The 15,136-nt window shown below is 49.0% G+C and overlaps 6 protein-coding genes across 6 annotated transcripts; 3 read left to right on the top strand and 3 right to left on the bottom strand.

The window, feature by feature from the left end:
• Positions 1-1,679: 1,679 nt before the first annotated feature.
• Positions 1,680-2,958, top strand: CCOS01_05121 (uncharacterized protein; the record flags this gene model as incomplete). Its single annotated transcript, XM_060453302.1, has 3 exons — positions 1,680-1,778; positions 1,834-1,883; positions 1,986-2,958. 3 exons carry the CDS (start codon positions 1,680-1,682, stop codon positions 2,956-2,958), a joined length of 1,122 nt encoding a protein of 373 aa, XP_060315074.1.
• Positions 2,959-4,312: 1,354 nt separating this feature from the next.
• On the bottom strand, positions 4,313-5,571 carry CCOS01_05120 (cytochrome P450; the record flags this gene model as incomplete). The annotated part of the gene is made up of 4 exons (XM_060453301.1): positions 4,313-4,330; positions 4,413-5,003; positions 5,072-5,268; positions 5,361-5,571. The coding sequence occupies 4 exons, from the start codon at positions 5,569-5,571 to the stop codon at positions 4,313-4,315; spliced, it is 1,017 nt and encodes a 338-aa protein (XP_060315073.1).
• Positions 5,572-8,377: 2,806 nt separating this feature from the next.
• On the top strand, positions 8,378-9,320 carry CCOS01_05119 (metalloprotease; the record flags this gene model as incomplete). The annotated part of the gene is made up of 3 exons (XM_060453300.1): positions 8,378-8,969; positions 9,022-9,184; positions 9,239-9,320. 3 exons carry the CDS (start codon positions 8,378-8,380, stop codon positions 9,318-9,320), a joined length of 837 nt encoding a protein of 278 aa, XP_060315072.1.
• A 614-nt stretch (positions 9,321-9,934) lies between these two features.
• Positions 9,935-10,181, bottom strand: CCOS01_05118 (uncharacterized protein; the record flags this gene model as incomplete). Its single annotated transcript, XM_060453299.1, has 2 exons — positions 9,935-9,974; positions 10,042-10,181. 2 exons carry the CDS (start codon positions 10,179-10,181, stop codon positions 9,935-9,937), a joined length of 180 nt encoding a protein of 59 aa, XP_060315071.1.
• Positions 10,182-12,138: 1,957 nt separating this feature from the next.
• Positions 12,139-13,112, top strand: CCOS01_05117 (uncharacterized protein; the record flags this gene model as incomplete). The annotated part of the gene is made up of 2 exons (XM_060453298.1): positions 12,139-12,310; positions 12,526-13,112. 2 exons carry the CDS (start codon positions 12,139-12,141, stop codon positions 13,110-13,112), a joined length of 759 nt encoding a protein of 252 aa, XP_060315070.1.
• Positions 13,113-13,946: 834 nt separating this feature from the next.
• CCOS01_05116 (uncharacterized protein) lies at positions 13,947-14,255 on the bottom strand (the record flags this gene model as incomplete). Its single annotated transcript, XM_060453297.1, has 2 exons — positions 13,947-14,095; positions 14,153-14,255. 2 exons carry the CDS (start codon positions 14,253-14,255, stop codon positions 13,947-13,949), a joined length of 252 nt encoding a protein of 83 aa, XP_060315069.1.
• Positions 14,256-15,136: the final 881 nt, after the last annotated feature.

Genomic DNA, 15,136 nt, shown 5'->3' with positions numbered 1-15,136 from the left:
ATACGTTTGTCTCAAGCTTAGCGTAGTTAGGTTGTCAGGGCATCGAGACCTGCAGCATCGGCAATGAGTTTTTCTACACATCCAAATACTACATGTCCATATCAAAGGGGAAAATTGATGTGTTATTTCCACGAGGAAAGAGCGATGAAGCAATGTTTCTTTGAGCGTTATTGTTGTCCCGGCTTCCAGGCAAAGCTACGTGCGAAATACCAAAAGTAAGTAGTGCCCCGCCCTTTAAAAGGTGTTTGGGCAACCCTGTAGTCTCCGAACCCCGTAAATTACTCTCTTCTGCCTGTCCACGTACGAGATACCAACAGTTTGGCACGATGTCTATTCAACTGCGACAGTGAACTGGGCAAGAAACATTGACGTAGTAAAACTGGCATAGTTGGCAGGACAATATAGCCAGGGAACACGATTTAGCCTCGGGGGATTCTTTCAATGGCCGTGCCACAGACCGACCAGGTGACCTGAACGAATACCTGACTTTAGTCACTATCCACCTCAACTTGCATTTAACACACAGACAGAGAGCAGCTATGGCCGCCAACCCAATGGCGCAGTAGATAAGGCACACGAGCAATGTTGTGTCGGTCAGTAAGTTCATTCTGGCTTCCTAGAATGCGACCGGCGCGTGAAATTTCCTACAATCACTGTGGTGGTGTGCACCTTGCATCTGTGTAAGTCTACATGTACTTGCTAAGTACCCTGATAATTGGGTCTACGTCCTGAGCTTATCAAGTAACCTTCATAGAAAGATCTGAAATCCAGTACAGATTTTATCATGTGAGAACTGATCGAATTTCATGATAGACGGAAGCAATCAGGAACATTGTGTTTAGTCTTGTACAGTTACCTAGTTGGCTGCACGGTAAATCGGGCATCCGAGCAGAATTCACGTCGGAAGTAGTCCTAAAGTTCGCCAACAGAGCATGCTACTTAGCGTGACTAAGTAAAGTATTGAGACCTAGTGGCCATTGAGTATTTGATGGCATGCAAGAGAAACACGAGGTCTAACACCACGGCAGGCTGAGATTGACAAATGTTAGCATTGCCACAAATGGTGTGACAGGCACTGACATTTCGTTAATGGGATGAGACGTCCATGCAAGGGCGCATTTTCAGGTTCGACAAGGGAAGTCAAAGAGGCGCATGTGTTCATAGCTTTAGCCCCAAGGGATGAAGAAATTTGTAAAGCACTTCAGATGAACGCTTCTCCATCTTAAAAGAGTTTGCCGACTCACCTTGACTGCTGTCTGGGGCCAGGGACGGACCCTTCGCCCACACCAAAACTGTCGTCGGAATTTTGATACCTTGCACGGCCACTGATTTAATAAGAATGCGGGACACTCTCCGGTCAAACGATTCTTGAGACGTTTGGAAGGTACGCCTCGAGTCTTTGAGGGTGAGGACAGCACATGTTGACACCGAAGACTGCCTCGGCTTTGAAGCAGGTAGAAAATTGGGTTTTGCTCTTCAGCTGGTGAATGAGATGACCTGCAGGAGGAAATCTGAAGCCATGGCTCTTCGTCTATAAAATTCGGGAAGCACCCCTAATGCGACCTTTTCGTGTTCGCAAACCGTCACACAAAGCTACCAGCCTCTTCCAGAACTCAAAGGGGACTATACACATTCTTTCTGCAAATCCATATCAAGTACAACTCCATCACTAGTTCACCATGCGTGCGCTTGCTGTTGTAACGTCTGCTCTGTTGGCCACATATGTCTCAGCACAGCAAGGGGCAGTCTGCTTCGATGACTTGGACTGTTTGCTCTCAGTAAGAAACCTCCAAGGGACCAATCAAGATCAGTATATTGACTGACTTCATGGAGGGAGGACAAAATGCCAAATGCGTGAGGGCACAGGCTGGCGGTATCACAGGGTGAGTACTTTAGGATTACAGTCTGGCCACGTCCCACGACAAAACAAGACGTCAAGGCATGCACTACATTTGTATTAGGACATTAAACTTACCTGGCTCTAGGAATTGCGCTGGTGGTAAGGCTGCCGGAGCCGCTGGCGCCGCAGCGGGAGCGGGAGCGGGAGCTGCCCAGCCTGCTGGCCAGCAAGCCGCTGCCGCCGACCCCATCGGCTCTTTGTTGGGAGGGCTTACGGGTAAGAAAGCTACAGGGAAGACTACTGGCGGTGCTGTAGCACCGGCAAAGGCGAAAACTGCCAAGAAAGCAAAAGCTCCAGCATTAGGGGCTCGGCAAGCTGCTGCTCCCGCAGCATCTGCGGCTCCTGCCGCCGACCCTATTGGAGCCGTGCTCGGAACGGCAGCAGGCCTGCTGAAAGGAAAGGGAGGTCAACCGGCTGGCGCTGCTGCCCCAGCTGGGTCTCAAGCCGCTGACCCGATCGGGCAAGTCTTGGGAACCGCCGCCGGAGTTCTCAAGGGTAAAGGAGCCCCTGCAGCCGGAGCTGCCGCTCCCGCAGGACAACAGGCAAACCCCCTTAACGCCGTACTTGGAGCTGCAGCAGGAGTATTAAAAGGAAAAGGAGGCGCTCAGCCAGCTGCTGCAGCTCCCGCAGCAGGCGTGGCAGCTCCTCCGGCAGCCGCAGCTCCCGCAGCACCCGCTCCATCGAAACCGGCAGCTGCGGCTCCGGCCCCGCCAGCAGCTTCTAAGCCCGCTGGTTCCACTCCCGCCGCTCCTCCAGCTGCCGCCCCGCCTGCCGGAGGAAAGCCGAACTCTGCACCCGCCCCACCCGCTGCAGCTCCGGCAGCTCCAGCCGCTGGGAAGCCCGCCCCTCCGCCCGCCGCAGCTCCCGCGGCCCCAGCTGCAAGCAAACCCGCCCCTCCACCTGCTGCAGCCCCCCCAAAGACTCCAGCTGAGGGAAAACCGGCCAAGCCTCCTGCTGTTGCTCCTCCGCCAGCCCCTGCCGGTGGAAAGCCAGTTCCAGCTGCTCCCGCCGCGCCGGCAGCACCTGCAGGCAAGCTTATTCGCCGCGTCGAGTTCTAGAGTCAGCGGCAACTTTATTTGGAATTTGGAGCACGTCTTTCTTTCTTTTACCCCACTGTTTGACTTTTACACACTGGTGTGAGAAAGCAAATAGCGCGGGAACTGCCAGCAAAACTAGGTAGACTACAATACATGGCCTGCAATGGGCATTGAACTTGGCAAAAAGAGGCCACATACTTGCGGTATCTCGAACATTTTGCGCAAAATCAGGGCCCCTCAAAATGTAACATCAAGTCATCTCACAATCTCGAATTTCTAAGCCCACTTGTATTGCACGGGGGCGAATCTCTTTCTCTTTCAAATTGTGATATCAAGCGACGTCTTAAGCGTAAGCCCACCACACAATTGAATTCTTTTGGCTCGGAATCTTGAGAAATTCTCATTCGATTTTGAAAACATCGCATTGAGCCCCTGCCTCCCCCTCCCTTGTAGCAAGCGAATCGTCACATGATATCGTCAGTTCCGAGTAGACTCAACTGAGGTGTGCAGCGTGTAACAATGCGTTCTCGTTTCCTCATTACGTAGTCTAAAGTTTGTACGGCATGAAGAGGAGTCTCCTTTTAGCCTGTCTAAGGATTTAACATGTATTGTGTTTCATTCCTGAAAACCAGACGCAATCGGACGATAGACATCGCAACGACGATATAGCAAAGTCATCACAGTATTAATCTAATCGTTCTCATTCAAGCAACCTTCTGCAGAACAAATAGATTATCTGCGTCATGGCCAAATCTGAAACATCTGTAATGACAGGCAGACTTGAGGATCTCATTGAGAAACACGATAGACCGAGGAAATACTCAGACAGTAACCGCATATTTGAAAATTCTTTTTTTCCTTGGAGCCACCGTCAGTGGTCATGCCCTTTCCGTTACTTGAACCCACATATCCGAAATCACGAATAGCCCCATGCAATTCTTTGCCCGCCATGGACGCGCAGGATCATTCGACGCTAGTTCGAAATTGCGCAACAACTTGACAAAGTCAATACTGTAACTTCACAGCCGAAAGAACAACGACGTGCTCCAGAGTCTGCAACGCACCTCGAAAATAGTTTTAGAAAGTTCCATCTGAGCCACGGGCCTCCCGAGACACATGAACTTACCGTGACCAAAAATCAGGTCATTAGTTTGGATCATTGATGCGAGCTTGTCCGGGTCTGTCTCAAACCATCTCTCTGGTCGGAATGCCTTAGAGTCGACGCCGTATGTTACTTGACTTCGATGCATGGCATACCCAGAATAGCCCACACAAACACCACCAGGTAAAAGATAAGTTTCCCCTTTCACTTCAATAGCATCACCTCCAGGGGGAACATCTCGAGAAAAGATATTGAGAACCGGCGGTCGGATTCTCAGAGACTCTCGGATGACTGCTTGCAGGTACGGCAGCTTCTTCGCTTGGCCAAGAGTTATAATTCCCTCGCCGAGTTTTGGGGCATTCCCAACACGTACTGCCTCGTCAATTTCATGCTGTAGTTTGGCATAAACCCTGGGATTGGTCATGATTTGCAAGAGTGTCCCTCGTATGGCAGCTGCGGTCGTATCCGATCCGGCGATAATCTGCTCCAGTGCCTCAGTCTTCAGCTCATCGCCATTTAGCCCATGGCGTATGAATGATGCAAGCATGTCCGACCTTTCGTCCGTTGGCTTTTCAGTGCGTTCGTCAACATAGCGGAAGCATGCTGCGATCATTTTACCAAAACCGTTCTGGTCAGTAGGTGAAGGAGCTATGAATTTGCCAATGACAGGTGACTGAGCCATCCAGCTAATGCCGATAGCACAAGCCACACTAATAGCAGACAAGCCCTCCTCAGTAGATTTCAGGTAGTCATCCACATCACTGTCAGTCCGCAGCATGCCGAACGCTTTCCCAAGCCCGACAGAACTGATTACATCGAGAGTAAAGTACTGTATCTTTTTGGCCAAATCCATTGGTGTGACTTTGCTGTCAGTTGAAAGATATTTGGATCTCATGAGCCCGAGAAGCTCCTCAAGGCGTTGATCAATCGTAGGTTCGAGGTCTAGATTCTCTCTGCCGGAGTACTGGTTACCAAGGATCAGATTAGCCGTGCTGTTTGGCCAGAAAATTGTGATTACTCATGATATCATACCCCCGGCGCCATTTGCTTCCTTCTCTTTTCGTGTTTCTCATTGTCCGTTTGAGAGAATACGTTGTCACGCTGGTACTCAATTCGACAAGCGTGATAATACCAATCGGAGCGCTTGTATCCAGGATGTCTATTGACATGGGCCCAAACTTCAGGAGAAGAGGTCACCAAAATTCCCGGAGCGATGCGGGCAATGAGACCTTTGAGAGAGTTAGCTTCCAGGAAGTGATGTGCATTATCAATGTATATGCGATCGTCAGTCAATAGGTGAGCTGGAAGTAGTTGTGCGTACCATATCTTTCATTTATATCGGCGTACCACTCGTGGCAATTGGGGCTAATGATTGCCTTGCTGTGAGGCCAGTGTGTGAGGCCACTCCACCAAGGACCGCCAAGATGTCGAAGTTTGACATAAAGCGCGGCCCTCCGGACGACGCACCAGCAAAGCAAGAAGGCAAGAGCTGGCGCGGCAGCTTTGCTAAGGAGAGTGCCGAAGATACCCATCGCGATTTCCAGAAGATTGTTGATGAGTTGGGCCAAACGTACAATGCAGTCAAAGTTATACTCCTGACAAAAGTAAAAGATTTTGTATCCCCGCACTTTGGGAAACAGAGGCAATATGTTGCATTGCCAAAGGTGCTTTCCAACGCCCCAATCACACCCTGGACATATCCAAGCAACCCACCTCCAACGCCTTGCCCTCTTGCCATTCGATCGCTTGCATGCAGATGATGCATTATTAGTAAGACTAGAAATAGATTTATGGCACGTCGTTAGAAACTTTCCCCCTCGCTTTTAAGAAATGCTGCCGGGAAACCGCGCGCTACTTGTTCAACCTGCCAACTCGTTCTTGAATAGAAAAGATAAAAGTTTAAGCTCCTGAGCAGCGGTAAGTTTGCACTATCTGCAATAAGCCAAAGAGGGCCGTATGTTGACTGTTGAGACACTAATGAAAGCTGCTGATAATGCTGATGTTCAGAAAAGATTACATACATCTCTTATAAATTATGAATGAGAACTTGGGACTTGAAAGGAGTTCGAAAGGTAACATGTAAAGTGGGTAGAGATCGCCAAGAGCTGATTGCCCAGATGAGGGAGTTGAAGAATCTTACAAGGAGTGGAAGCTATTCAAGGGGGAAAAGAAAGAAAGAAATCAGTAATAAGATCTTCTAACATGGCTGATTTCGATTTGGTGTAATGAGCTTCTATATGAGTGACTAGCACTCAAATAAATAATAATAGAACTAAGTTGAAAGAAGTATGATGATTATTGATTGCTTGGTATGTGAGTAGGAATCATCCCCCAAAGTCCAATTGCTAATGTGTGGGCGATGGTGCGACTATGCCAAAGGCTTCCGCCGAAATTTACGCTTTATATGCAATTCTTCCGTCTTTACTGTTATTTCAGTAAAGTGTAAACTATCGTTATTGATTTCACCCACTACGTCCATGTGAATAAGATGTCGTAAGACGATCGTCATATATCAGCTAAGTGTAAAGATACTCTAAGTACTTAGGTGAACTAGAGGGACCAGGACATTTGCTGATATGAATAGTAAGTGAACGTAGATTTGAGTATATTGAACTAGCCAGGAAGAAGTAATGAAATCACACCCTAGATCGTTCTTTAATCCGACATTATGAACTTTCGCCCAGCAAAGCTCAATGACGTCCCACAAGTACATATTGCGGACAGCGGATAGTTTGGGGTGTTCATGCCTTTGCAAAGGTATCGACAGAGTGGACAAAGTCCCATGAAGTTGCTCAGTGGTTGGAGGAAGGGCAAGGGGCAGAGGGTTAACACGACTACTAGTGGTATGATAATGATTGTGACTCTGGAGCATAACTGCTATTACATATTGCGCGAACAGATGATTTTGCCACCGAGGCACGATACCCTACTGCCTGCCTTATAATCTTCAAATGAGAAACATTGATGAATTGACCACTTGAGCAACAGTGCAAGAGCATCTTTCTACCTATGAGAACCCATTTCAAAGTTGACAGATGAAGTACCCACCAGATTTAGTTATCTCGCGAACAACTACGCGCAACCTTCTGAATCAGTCCTGACTGCGAGGTGCAGTGTCATATTTGAACAGCACCAGGTAGAGGCGATTCTCTCTTATATGATAGCTTTTCACCGTGGTCAATTTTTTGGCTTCCCGCGCAGTCTCAAGTCTTAGCTGTGTTGGTTACAAAAGCATTTGAGTAATCAGAAGATGGAACATTGGGAGAAAGAGAATTGATCTACCTCACGGTCCTCACCGAGGTGATGGATGGTTAGAGCCGAGCCATAGCTCGATCACCGAATGGTGGACGTAATGGGCCATAACAGATAAGACGGCGGTCGGAAAACAATTGCAGCGGGCGGAATTCAGCGGGACTTAGCGGGAGGAACAATCGGCAGATCGAGATACCCCCGGAGATGTGGGGACATAGGCGGTGCTCAACTCCCGGGATGTGGGCGGAGCAGCGCGGGGTTTTTCGAAGGATTTCCTCGCATCCGGGGTGGAACAGACGTCAAATTAAGGAAGGTAACATCCTCGTTGGTCGGCAACGCCCGATACTCATAAATATAAGCTTGAATCGGCCAATCCCCATCGTAAGAAAGAACAATGGTAGTCAACCGCCAAGGCTGCCAAGAGAGCCAAGAGCTGGCAGTGGGAACTGCAATGACCGCAATTGAGCCCAGCTTTACGCGTTGTCCGCCAATGATTTGTTCACGATTGGCGTAAGAGGCAACTCGATCAACGGCATCTGCTAGGTTCAATCACACCGTTGCACAAGATACGAACGGGACTCAGGACTTGGTGCCTTTCTTGGCTACAGTCACCGTCTTGGCATTGCCTGTTAGATGGCGAAATCCGCAATTCATCTTGGCAACTCGAGATATGCCGCCCAACCGGCTTATCACGCAAGGCCGTTTGGTCCTGTCGTCAATTTCAACGGTCTGCAACTGGACAAACTCAGCAGGTGGCTAACTTCTGAGCATGAATCAACATTCCAGTGATGGAGCCACATTCGAGACCACTAGCCAAAAGAGCGTTGAACAGTCCCCAGTTGACGTACGACGAGCCTGGCCATGATGTTGCTAGACTTTCGGTCTCTTCCATTTGAGGAAGGTTGAAGTCGAGATACTCAGTCGCTCGTGATATGAACCTTGGGAAGGTATGTGAACTCAACAGCAGACAGTAGACGGCAAAGAACTTATATAAAGTGTCGAAACATCAGCCATCAAGGTGTTCTTTCATCCTCATCCCACCCCAGCCAAGCCAAATCCAGTCAGGTGTCCGGTCTCTTTTTCAATATGCAGTTCAAGACTCTCTTCGTCTCCGCCCTTGCGGCCGCCTCCACTGCTCTTGCCCAGCGTTCCTGCGGCACCCCTTCCCCCACGGAAGAGCAGATTGAGGTTGCTCAGCGCCTTCAGCTTAAGGAGGACAACGCTCGCGTCGAGGGTAACGCTACTCGCCTTGCTCCCATAACGGTCAATGTCTACTGGCACGTCATTGCCACTTCCAACTCGGTCAGCGGTGGTTACCTTACCCAGGCCACCCTGAATGCTCAGTTGGATGTCCTCAACGAGGCTTACGCTCCTCACGATGTCTCTTTCGCCCAGGCCGGTGTCGACTGGACCATCAACAGCCAGTGGGCTTCCGACAGCGCCGAGCTCGCCATGAAGAGATCGCTCCGCAAGGGCACCTACGCCGATCTGAACGTCTACTTCCTCCCCGGTACCCCCTACCTCGGATACGCCTACTTCCCCCAGACTGTTACCACCGGTTCCTCTGCTTTCTACTACGACGGTGTTGTCATCCGCTCTACTTCTGTCCCCGGCGGTAGCCTGCCCCAGTACAACCTTGGTCACACTGCCACCCACGAGGTTGGCCACTGGCTTGGACGTAAGGTTTTCCAACTCTGGCAGATATTGAATGAAGCTGACTTCCCCATTAGTCTACCACACCTTCGAGGGATACCAGTGCGGCGGTAACGGTGACTACGTCTCTGATACCCCCTTCGAGGCTGAGGAGGCCTACAACTGCGAGATTGGCCGTGACACCTGCCCCACTCTGGCTGGCACCGACCCTGTCACCAACTACATGGACTACTCTGACGAGTAAGCTTCTATCTATACGATCGATGATGAACCTCCATGCTGACTACTACATAGTGACTGCTTCACCCACTTCACGGATGGCCAGGAGACTCGCATGCACAGCTACTGGGACACCTACCGCGCTTCTTACCAGTAAATGGTTAAGTCGGTAATGTCAAGCCACTGATGCAGCTAGCATCATTGTTGCGTCTCGAGTCGAAAACATCAGCTTGGCCAGATCAATCGATGTCAAGGGAAGACTCCGCCAACGTGATACCGGTCGTCGGATAAGAATCAACTGGGAGAAGAAGATGAGGTGCAATTCCAGTACATACTTTACTACTTAAAATCAAGTGTATATCCATTATGAACTCTGTCAGAAGCAAAGTTTGCCTTGCCAAGTGAACGCCCTGCCTAGGTGTATTGCCTGTAAACACGTGCAAGTTCAGAAGGACGGTATTGCCCACTTTGGAACGCCCAGTTCAGATTCCAATTGCCTTGTTCCACCCCGAGTTCTCTCATTGAGGTGAATATTTCATCAGCACACCCCCTCTGTTCCTGAGCCCATTCCCTGTTACCCGTCTCACGAGACCAGTAGGCCATCATGCGTCGGATCTGTAAGGCCCTTGTTTGGCAATCCCGATCGCCGTTTCGCAGCTTCTCGGCGAGAGGAGTTAGACAACCATGCTAGAGGTCAATGTTTCCCTTCTCCTTATCAATCCTTGCCAGTAGCTTGGAGGCAAGCACGAAGCCATATGCCCCCCCCCCCCCCTAACCCCCATTGTGGAACGGGCCCCAGTTCCTCAGATCTCTGACAAAGGTCAGAAGCCAACTGATATGTCAAGGTGATATTATGCCCATGATAGTACGCAACGTACATGTACTCAGTCAGAAAGAAAATTGTACGCTCATCAGAAGACCCAAACTCAGTTCCGGAGCGGGCCACGAGGGTCCCGTAATTCGGCAATACATTATCAGCAAGCGCTGCGGGCCAGTATCTCATAAATCGAGCGACCATGATGAGAACCACTGGATGCGATCCGCCGGGTAGCTTTGGAAATGAGTCCGTGTAGAACTTAAAGACCCGTTGATTAGCTAGCTTCATTCTATCGAGCGAGAAGACGCGTAACGAGTTGAGACAGTCTACCATCATACTGGATCCTTTGCGAATGATGAAGAGTCCTGCTAAGCTGGAAATTACATGGCGGACCAGGTGATCGTTTTGAGGTTTAAGACGTGTGGATGGAAGGCCCACTTTCTTATTCTCGATACGGTATGAAATTCCTCGCAAGTATAGTATGATCCTCCATAGGTAGATCAACATCCAGGGATCCTCCTGTTGTGCAAGCTGGTCGATGCTTTTGAAAATGTTCAGAAGAGTTGTTTGACAGTTCTTCTGTGTGCCATTTCCCTGACTGATCAAAGTTGAAGCGCCATGGCATTGATCGGCAATCGCTTTCCATTCTGTCGAGTTGTCCTCATGACCCTGTGGGGGCGTCAAACCAAATGAGTTCACTTTCCATCCAGATGAAGTCTCTCCTGGACGGCTCTGATCGAAGAGGCCCATGAGATACTTGCCTATCGAATAGAGCGTGCAGGCCAAAGCTTTCAGCTCTGCAGTTGGCCAGTCCAGCACCAGATCATGCGTACGCCATGAGAATGCGGCCCCCGATTGGTAATCTGCTAGTATCCGGCCGGGGCTTTGCCCCAGCCCATCGTCGTCGCTTGACGAGTGGCGTATTCAGACCGTCCATGCGACTTTGAGGTTGACTCGATGATTCATGATTGAAAACATGCCATTCCTTGAGCTTTTTCTTGTACATGGAGTTTCTACGGTCACAAATTAAAATGAGTCAACAACTCTGAATAGATGGAGGAGATTGACCGACGAAGCGTCGAAGCCAAACACCACATGCATACACCCCTCAACCATACTCAACGGCCAGTTTCCAAGAATATAAAGAGAAACGATGATCTCTTTTTTTGCATCCCACTCTGCAATAGTATACTTGGGTTGCTTGGTCACTTGAGGCTTACTCCTCGTGCGCGTGACAGCGGACGTCGCCTGTTCATCGTGTGCATTTAGCGACATGTTGAGCTACGTAGAAGTGAGCCGATGATTATGGGAGAAGGTGAATTTCAATGTAAGGCTTCTTGCCTGGAATTTTGTAGCCTTGCAACAAGAATAGATGACGGAAGAAGGAGAGTTGAAGGCATCCCCCGATGGATAGCGGGAAGAGGGGAAGGCGGGCGTCGTAATCGTAAATAGGATGGCAGGCAAATATGTTGGCGTGGAAAGGCATCAACGTCATCGTGTCTAACGCTGCATGCGTTTGACTGATCACTGTATCGAGGCCATGAGGAAATACCTCGTAGCTAGCTGCTATGGGATTGCGTGAAAAGCTCCAGGCTCCTCATAAATTGAAGTATGACACACAGCTAAGAACTTAACTCCGCGATTAGTCCACCTTGCATTAAAATTCCTCAGAGTGATTGGCTAACCTTGCATGAAAGTGCCTTGCAGGGTGATTGGCTTAGAAATTGGTTGTGTTTGTGACAAGCCGCATTGTGGCACTTTCTTACGACCTAATGAGTGCTCGAAGCCGATCATCTGGGGATAGATAGCGTAGTACAATAGTAATTAGGTGACAGATGGCTCCACGCTGTTTTACCCGAGTCGAAAGTGCTCCTGAGCTTTGAAATAGTGTGTCTGGGGGAGGAACACGTCTGGATACCTTAGCGGAGGAGGGACTATTCCAAAGGATGAGGAAGTATATGGGTATGAGTAAGCGCGATGTTCTCGAGAGGGAGAGCAGCCCCTTTCCTAACGATTCTTCCATCAAACAACTTCCGAGATACTCTTTGATATTGATGGGCCGCCTAAGGTCTGGCAACTCCATTCTTATACAGTCAGAGCTGAGTGCATGTTCGGTCCATGGTCCAATCCTTTTCAGCAACATCGAAGCTTGGCCATCATGTATTGGAATCGGTCTGAAACTGATGTGCTGTCTACTGCCACCGATCTGACGACTTCTTTCGATAACATTGGCGACGATTTCAACCGTGAAGTCAATGCGTTATTCGACTTAATCAAAGTCGACATGAAGAAGTTCAAGAAGTCCTCTGAGGGATTTAAACGGGCATTGGGTAGGCCCCAGGCAGCAAGAGACCGAGCCTTTGTGGTCGTTTGTGGTCAACGCGATGCAACTCGGCTCAACAAGAAGTTGAAAAGCGAAGAGGCATCCTCTGAAATTCTGGCAAAAGAGATTCTGGATTGGTGAGTCGACTCAAATCCCCTTTCAATAGCTCGTGTTCGTCGCGTCTCCTTCAACAGGATTTCTGACCCTCTATCACCATGAAAGGAACTTCAAAGATGATTGTGGCCACCGACATTACACTTGAATATGAGCTCCGAGTTCTTGGAAACATGGACGAGATACGAGAACTCGTGCTGGTCGTCAGCAGTCAGTTCGATGACGTAAACTTCAAGATACCACTCAATGTTAAGTTGCTAATGGTGCTGCGGGCCGAGACTTGCTTCAGTACAGGCGGCCAACTTTGCATCAATGGAAGTTCGACATTCAGAGACACTAAGCTTGACGACTGGCAATCTATACCACACAAGGGTAGGTTGTTCTTCGGCCCTGATGTTGGAATCCCTATCGATCCAAGAGGTGAATGTTGGACAAAGGCTAAAAGGACCTTCGAACGGGACTTCACCGATGACGAAAAGAAAAAGCTGCGAAGACAGTTCGAGAAGATGAGAAGTCAGCCTATGGAGGGTAACGGATGGCTGAAAGAGTGGAAAGGCATAATTGCTTCCGTTATGGGCGTACTTGCCGGTGGCTCGAAGCTGGTGGCCGCCATCACGGCTTCGTACCTATTTCCTATTTCCAATAGACAACCGTTCTCTTTTACTTACGTCGATGCCCCTATGGTGACTATATGACAAAGTTCAAACATTTAGTTACCATCTATATTACAACGACTACTCAAAACATTTGCATTATGTTATCTCTTTCCTCGCCTCTAATGCTTTAAGCTGTTCCAACCGCATACATGTAGCAAGGTGCAGCCTAATACCAGAATAGTATCAGGCCACGCGCCCCCAGGCGCTGCGGCCAGGCAGCCTTAGAGATTGTCCTGAACCCAGATTAAAAAGCAGGGCTGCAATCAAGCTGCTTGTGAATACTGATCTGCAAAAGTATCTGATTACCTAATGACCGGACTAGAATATACGGCCCCCGTGCAAGCTACCTTAGGATAGTGATTGAGGGTATTAGGGATAGAACCGAAGTACCTCGGGTTGGGACATAGATATAGGTTTGTTTATCCTTAAACCCAAGGTCATAGCGGACTCTCCAAGACATCTGTCTTAAGATGTCACAAAAAGCGGGCCCACTCAATGTGGGCAGCATTAACCACATCCATATCTCGTGACATAAGACGACTACATTCTTCAATAAGTAGATGTGTACGATATAATTAAGAATACTCCTCCATCTATTGATAATCTAGCAATTTTTATTCGTGACTGGCAAGGTAAACCTCTTGTGGAGTGGCTCGTGAAGTACTTAAAAAGACCTTGTTTCCTTCCTCATAGTAAACAAATACCCGCCAAGTCCGCCGAGGCATATCATATGATCGGCAGCGTTCTCGTATCAAGTAGTTGTATATTTAGAACCTAATTGGTTTGCCAAAATACCACAAAAATACCGGATTCAGAAGTAATCCCCAGCCTTATCTTATGGCAATCCCGCTTATCTCGACACGTAGTAGCTGTCTAGAGGCACGTGGGGTTGGATGATGCACCAGGAGCACGAGACACGCAACGGTTATCACCGCATTTGGGGACGTAGCTACAAGCAACTGGTGCAGGGCCGCAGCAGTCGCTGCTCTTATTGCATTTGGCTAACTCTGCCTCGCATCGCTCTGTATCTCATTGAGTCAATAATAACGTAGCGCGGATTCAGTGAGGGTTTCACTGACTTTCGACTACGAAAAGATTACCGTCGTCATTATTAGAGGTAGGTGGCACTGCGGCAACCAGGGTGGCGAAGGCTAGAAGAGCGATCTTTAGAGTCGAAGGCATCTTAATAGTGTCAAGGGGGGTAGTATTGAATGATTGCTTGCAGGATAGTAAAGAAGCACGATAACAAGGTAACACATAGGGATTGTACACGAACGTATTTATTGAGGTATATGTAGTTGACCGAGATTTGTTTGACCGGAGTGCTCGGTAACTCTCAATTAATTACTTTAATCCTATTGTCAAGTGAAGTGGGTTATCGAGCAACCTAAGCCACCAAACCAAGGCTGACTTTAACTTCGGTGTTACCGAATTCTTGAGTTCAAGCTGGAATAGGTCGTCTGAAAACTTCTTATATTAAAGCAATTCATTCATCTCCCCAAGCCCACTACTTAAGCTTATCCCGTCGGTCGTGGGCCAACGTCAGTACAAATCAGTACAAACTCCTCCAGTTTTTCTCCAGCTCGGAGACAATCCTCGATTTTTAGTCTGCGGGAACAAGGAATATCAAGTCGGATTATCTTATAGTTCGCTCAATTCCCTCACGGAGATACGTACCTTGGTACTGACGTCGACCCGAGACCGGTGGGATACGGGACGACCGGAGACTTAACCTTTAGCTTAATGTTGTACGTAGCCATATATAGGATGCTATGTCGATAATCTTGTGCCGTGCGTCTAAGTCTATCCGTGGCGCCCTGACTGGAGCCGGAGCAGCGATACGTCTAGGTAGAAGCTCACCTGCCCAGGTACTTTCCACGTCTATGGTGCCGTGCTCCCCTCGCCCCCCGTACAGTCTGCTGCCATCGTCGACTACACTAGTAGCAGCGCAGCCAGATCAACAACGCTATAGAGTATGTCCAACAGCTAGTCCGTAGTGACCCTTGCGCGCCAATACAGAACGCGGTCGCCTACCCAGTCAACTACGCCGTTAGCAGCCTTAG

This window comes from Colletotrichum costaricense (assembly GCF_030867565.1).
Source record: "Colletotrichum costaricense strain IMI 309622 chromosome Unknown Scaffold_5.1, whole genome shotgun sequence".
In the NCBI taxonomy this organism is placed as follows: domain Eukaryota; kingdom Fungi; phylum Ascomycota; class Sordariomycetes; order Glomerellales; family Glomerellaceae; genus Colletotrichum; species Colletotrichum costaricense.
The sequence above is the reverse complement of the archived record's forward strand: the minus strand, read 5'-3'. Positions and strand labels throughout refer to the sequence as shown.